The following is a 6,724-nucleotide window of genomic DNA, read 5'->3' on the forward strand; positions in this document are numbered from 1 at the left end:
GCTGAGCACTTGACTAAAGCTGATGAAATGTTAAATTCTGATGATTTTAAAACCCAGCTTAGAGTCACTGCATTGAGTACTAAACATCTACAAGGTCTTCATTCCAACACTCATGCAGAGCTACACAAGATTCAGGAGAACTTTATTAAACAGGAACAAGTTTGGAAACTTGATAAGAAAAAGTTCTTCCAACCTACCATTGACAGGGTTGCTTATATTGAGAAAACTCAAGAGAAGCAACAAGCTCAGATTGATCAAATTCTGACAAATCAAGCTACTCAGCAATCGCAACTTACTGAAATCCAGACCTCAGTGGAACTACTTATCTCTCTTTTATTACCTGCTGATGCCAAAAAGGGGGAGAAGGTAATTAAGTCCAAATGCAAAATCAACAAGTCACTGCAAGGAAAGGATGATGGAAAAGATGACCAAGGAAACTCTGGAATGGGTAGTGGTCATAGTCAAGGTAGAAAGTTTACATCAAGACAAGCTAGTCACAGAACAAGTTCTGATACTGGGAAAAGAATAAGTTCTGCTGCTGGTAAAAGGATAAGTTCTGATGAACTTCTAGATCTTGATGAGGAAATGTCAAGACAGTTATTTCTTCAAGAAAATCCAGGGATGGACTTGGAAAGTTTAAAGGAAGAAGAAGCCAGACTTAAATCAGAGAAAGTCACATCTAAATCTGAAGCTTCTGGTAAAAAGTTACTTCCAAAATCTAAAGGCATTGTGATCAAAGAAAGGATACATACTGAAGAAACTTTGGCTAGATCACAACCACAGATAGATCCAAGATCCAAGGGTAAAGAAAAGGTTGGTGAACTTATCAAGCCTTATGTACCTCCTGAGGAAGAAGGAATTACTGATGGAAAAGATAATCTTGCTCTGACTTCAAGAAAAGTTCTTAAAACAACCTCTGACATGGCTCAAGTTGTTCAGAGTCAAGAAATTGTAAGTTCTGATATTCAGAAGAAGCAAGTAACCTCTGACAGTGCTCAAGTTAACTTGATATCAGAAAATAAATCTAAAACACTCCTACCAGGATTCACTAAAGCAAAACAGACTCAATCTTTGAAGACTACTTCAAGTGGTTTTGAAGCAAGAGTAGTTACTGGAAAGGAAGCTAGAGATAAAACTGGATTGGGAAGTGCTGATGAAAGAAGAGTACACAACACTACTGATGATCCAACTTCCTTGAGTGAACCAGGTATTGGAGCAACTCCTGAAAGATTGAATCAACTAGAATCTGTACAGATGGTTTACCATACCTACTTGAAAGAATACATCATGTTGTATTTCATGACAGATGGTAGGGTTTATCATATAAGACAAAATGCCTTTCCATTGAAGTATTTTGAAGAATTGGAGCATGTATTGTTCTTACTTCAAGTGGATGACAGAATAACAGAGACTGCTGCAAACTACTTAAAGGAACAGATTCAGAGACAGAAAAGACTTTATTCTGTTAAGTCTGACAGCAGATATGTTCCAAAGTACAGAAATCACAATGGTGATATTGTTGATATGAAGCCTAATACTGCACAGATCAGAACATATCTTGGTATTAAGGGACTTGAATTCAATCTAGAGTCTAATAAAGCTTATGTCATAAGACTAGATCGGGAGTTGGGAAAAGTAAAGGTTAATGATCTCAGAGCTGCAATATTTCAAACTGGTGAAGATACTGCAGAGCTTAAAGATGTCAAACGGAGAATGATTGATGAACTCAAATATGCTGAGAAATGTTTGTTGAAGAATTATCTCAGAACAACTCCTGACATCAGAGAGATCAGAAAATGATGAAGCCAAGTCAAAGATCTACAACTGCTTAAATTCTGATATTTATACAGGTTGAAGTTGTTATCAGAAGCTGAATTGGTAAAAACTTTAAGGACTGTAAGTTGTAGTTATCTTGTCTATTTCTCATGCATTTGTACTTAATGTTTTTGACATCATCAAATATCTGTTAAACTTGTATATTTTGTTAATTTACAAGTTGGGGGAGATTGTTAGATATATTTGATAATGTCATGGCTAATATGTTTTATGTTTAGATTTCAGATCTTATTTGAACAGAACAAATCAGTACTTAACTGATCAGTACTTATACTGGAAGTCAGAACTTAAGGGATATCAGTACTTATGTTATCAGGAGATAGATATCAGAACTTAAGTGTTGAAGGACGATCAGATAAGGACAGTAGCTGATTAAAGTTAAGAAGATCAAGATAAACATAAGAAGAGATATGCATGAAGAAGGAATTCTGTGAAGAATGGAATACTTGGAATAGAAGATATCTGATTGATATATTTTAGGAAGCAGAATTATATTCCATATCAATTAGTGAATATCTTGTAACTGTGTAGTATATAAACACAGAAATAGAGTTTACACTAGAAGTGTTATCATTATCGAGAATATTATTTAATATAACTCTAGTAGCTCTCGTGATATTTTGTTCATCACTGAGAGATAACAGTTCCAGATTGTAACAGAGTTTATTGTTTAAATAAAGTTTGTTTTCTGTTACATAAGTTCTTGAAGTTTGATTTGATTGTAATAAACACTGTATTCACCCCCTCTACAGTGAAAGTGTGACCTAACATACTAATTGTATATGTCCAGAGCTTCAGCTACCTTTTTATCAACTACAACATATGATCCTGTGTTCTATTAATTGTCTATATATAATAAATGCATGTGAACTTAATAACTTATATATGACCCTGTATCCTTAAATTTGATTGACTATCAGTTGATTCAAATTTGTTTCTGAGTGTTTGATTGTCACTACTTAGTTAATTCAATTGGTAACGACACAGCCAAATGTATATATCAAAGTCACTGGTATGTGTAATTGTAGTTTACAAGTATACATACCAGTGATAAAGGTTGCTCACCTGTGATAGAATTATCAGATTTAGTATATTGTTAATCCTTTTAGATTAACATCTTCTGATTATAGGTGCTGGTAACTTACTAAATGCTTTGTTGGATCCAGTTTTGATTTTTTTGCTGGGTTTAGGAATTGGTGGGGCTGCAATATCTACCGTAATTTCTTCTGAGTACGTTGATGATGTAGTAAAACTAATGGGCTTATTTCGATTAATATTTTACATTCTATAAATTTTCTCTTTTATGTAATCCTGTATTCCTAGGAAGCAGGGGTGCGGCACCCCCCTCACGAACTACGCACCAGATACGTATGGGGTGCGCGGGGGTGCGGCGGGACGCGCATGGGGTGCGCCACGCTGGCGAGTCCACGTATTCTTCAGAACAGATACGGGGGGGGGTGCGGGAAGGGGGTGCGGGAAGGGCACGAAATGTAATTTTTCCATTGACTTTCAATTAAAAAAAACACGACTTTTACTTACCAAATATCAATTGAGAGACGTTACGATTGAGCCCTAATTGAGAGTCTGAGAAGAGAGGGCTGAAGAGAGTCTTCGTCGCTGCCGGAAAGCGTCGTCATCGCCGCCGTTAATCAGTCACCGCTGCTCCTCCGCCTTCATCGTCATCAGTTCGGTAAGCTTCATCTCTCTCTTCGTTTTCTTCTGTATCTCTTCATCGATCCTCTATCTCTTCGATTTGGTCTTGGGATTTTGTGTGTATAGCTGCTTGTATGTATATATATACGCGTTTGACTTTTTTGTGTAACTGGGCTTGGGCTTTTAGTATAACTATTCCTGCTGTATTATATGTATTATATCAACTGTTGCTGCTTTTTGTTTTTAAAGAATTGATTTAATAATTAATTTCTTTAAATGGTTGGTAACTAGTTATTAATATGCTAATTATGTGTAAATAACTGTGTAATGTAATCAGATTAGTTTTTTTATAAAAATGAAATTTCAAGTTTTAGACAGTAACTACTGTCTTTTTTGGTTTAACAAGCTACTGACCTTTTTTTATTTTTAATTCTTCTAGTTATGGAATCCAATTCGTCTACAAATTCGGCTACAAGTACCGGAGCTTCTCTAAGTCAAGCAACGGGAGATGTTGATACATTATGGAAGCATGTTACAAAAATTGCAAAAATTAAAGAACGGGGAGGAAATACAAAAATTAAATGCAATTTTTGTAATAATGAATTTACGGGTTCTTATTCAAGAGTAAAAGCACATTTGCTAAAGATTAAAGGGCAAGGGGTTGCGGTTTGTTCAAAAGTTACTCCCGAACTTTTAAGGGAGTTTCAAAGGGAGTTGGCGGAGGCCGAAGAAAGAAGAAGGCCAATTGATATTCCACTACCTCCTTCAAGCCAAACTCAATCTTGTAGTGCTTGGGAAGGAATTGAGAGAAGGCAAATTCAAGAATCAAAAAAGAGGCCGGCGGATCCAAACAATCCAATCAACAAGGCATATAAAATGGAGATGAGATCACTATTGGATAGTGAGATTGCAAGAGGCTTTTTTTTCCGGGGGTTTGCCTTTCCATTATGCTAGGAATCCTCATCACATCAAGTCATACACTATGGCTTCCGAATTCAACCTTGTTGGCTATGTTCCTCCCACGTATAATACATTGCGTACTACTTTGTTGCAAAAGGAGAGGATACATGTTGAAAGATTGATGGATCCCATCAAGACAACATGGAAGGAAAAAGGTGTGACTATTGTTTCCGATGGATGGAGTGACACTCAAAGAAGGCCTTTGATAAATTTTATGGCGGTCACTGAGCTTGGTCCTATGTTCATTAAGGCAGTCAATTGTGAAGGCAATGTCAAAGATAAGTTTTTCATGACAGACTTAATCAAGGAAGTGATCATGCAAGTTGGACCTCAAAATATGGTTCAAGTCATCACTGATAATGCTCTTGTTTGCAAGGCAGCAGGTACTATAACAATGATATATGTTTTTAAAATTTGTCCATTGTTTGCATATTCATATATCTTGTTTGGTATATCTATTTATCTTGAATGTCTATCTATTTCTTATTAGGCATGCTTGTTGAGGCTCAATTTCCTCACATCTTCTGGACTCCATGTGTAGTGCACACTCTTAATTTGGCACTGAAGAATATTTGTGATCCTAGCCATATTGAGTCTAACAAGGATGCTTTCATCGAGTGCCACTGGATTACAGAAGTGGGTGATAGAGCATTAATGATTAAGAATTTCATTCTTAATCACAACATGGTGGCAACAATGTTCAACAATATTGCACCTCTGAGGCTTCTTGGAGTTGCTGAAACAAGATTTGCATCAGTGATCATCATGCTCAAAAGGATAAAACTTTTGAAACGTTCTCTAGAAAGATTGGTGCTTAGTGAAGAGTGGAGCACTTTCCGTGAGTATGATCAAGCCAAAGCCTCCCTCATAAGGACTGCAATTCTTGATGAACTGTGGTGGGATAAGATTGATTACATTCTTGAGTTTACATCTCCTATGTATGATATGCTTCGTTTTGCAGACACGGACAAGCCTTCACTTCACCTGATATATGATATGTGGGATGACATGATTGAGAAAGTGAAGAGTATCATATATAGACATGAAAGGAAAGAACTCTATGAGGAGTCTTCATTTTATGATGTAGTTTATGCCATTCTCATTGATAGATGGACTAAGAGTTCTTCACCACTTCATTGCTTAGCTCATTCACTCAACCCAAGGTAAACTCATAACTTGTAAACATTATGTAACACACACACACATTATGTTACTCACTTTATTTATTATGTAGCACAAACAACTTCACCACTTTAATATTAAGTAAACATTATATAGGTATTATAGTGAGGCATGGCTTAATGGAGCTCTAGGTCGCCAACCTCCTCATCAAGATGTTGAGCTGTCAGTGGAACGAAACAAATGCATTAGAAGATATTTTCCAGATGGGGAGGCAAGAAAGGCTGTGAATGCGGAGCTTGCAAGATTTTCAGGACAAATGGATATCTTTGGTAGTGCTGATTCTATAGAGGATAGAGGCACCGAGGATCCTAAGATGTGGTGGCTCATTCATGGAGCTTCGGCTCCAAATCTTCAAAAAATAGCTTTGAAGCTATTAGGACAACCATGTTCTTCTTCTTGTTGTGAAAGAAATTGGAGCACTTATTCTTTTATCCACTCGGTTAAAAGGAATAAGATTCTACCATCCCGGGCGGAAGACTTGGTTTATGTCCACACCAATCTCCGACTTCTTTCTAGAAAAAGTGAACTATATAGGAAAGGAGAGACAAAGTTGTGGGATATTGGAGGTGATCGATTTGATCCATTTGATGGTGCCGAAGAGCTTGAGATAGCTAGTCTTTCTCTTGATGAGCCGGAGATGGAGGCCATGATCATTGAAGATGAATGAATTTCTTTAGCTATTATGTATTTGACTATCTAGGATGTTGAACTTGTTTATTTATGATGTTGAACTTGTTTATTTGACTACTTTGTTATATTAAAATGCAACTCTTGGATCATATATATATATATATAAAATATATTAAATATTTTAGTATTTGCCGTATCCCCCCGCACCCGAATCCCCATATTTTTAAATTTGCCGAATTCCCGTATCCCCGCACCACGCACCCGCACCCTTGCTTCCTAGCTGTATTCTAATATATATGTGAACTTTCTGTATGTATCAGGTACTTGATTGCCTTTATCCTTTTGTGGAAATTAAATGACACAGTATCACTTATTTCTCCAAAATTTGAAGTAACAAATTTTTTCAATATCTGAAATCTGGTGTGTTTCGTGAACTTTAAGCATTAAATGATCGTCAGCTAGT

General features: G+C 36.5%; 1 protein-coding gene across 1 annotated transcript; it reads left to right on the plus strand.

Annotated features, from left to right (window-relative positions):
• The first annotated feature begins 4,471 nt into the window (after window positions 1-4,471).
• LOC141679357 (uncharacterized) lies at window positions 4,472-6,298 on the plus strand. The gene is made up of 3 exons (XM_074485857.1): window positions 4,472-4,832; window positions 4,940-5,612; window positions 5,728-6,298. The coding sequence occupies exons 1-3, from the start codon at window positions 4,472-4,474 to the stop codon at window positions 6,296-6,298; spliced, it is 1,605 nt and encodes a 534-aa protein (XP_074341958.1).
• The last annotated feature ends 426 nt before the right edge of the window (window positions 6,299-6,724 follow it).

Source organism: Apium graveolens, chromosome 8 (genome assembly GCF_009905375.1).
Source record: "Apium graveolens cultivar Ventura chromosome 8, ASM990537v1, whole genome shotgun sequence".
Taxonomy (NCBI): Eukaryota; Viridiplantae; Streptophyta; class Magnoliopsida; order Apiales; family Apiaceae; genus Apium; species Apium graveolens.

Bases quoted from the DNA above. Each gene is read 5' to 3' on its own strand.
- LOC141679357 (XM_074485857.1), top strand. From the start codon at position 4,472: ATGGCTTCCGAATTCAACCTTGTTGGCTATGTTCCTCCCACGTATAAT. The intron at 4,833-4,939 runs GTACTATAACAA...ATTTCTTATTAG, and splicing joins TCTTGTTTGCAAGGCAGCAG to GCATGCTTGTTGAGGCTCAA. The intron at 5,613-5,727 runs GTAAACTCATAA...AACATTATATAG, and splicing joins GCTCATTCACTCAACCCAAG to GTATTATAGTGAGGCATGGC.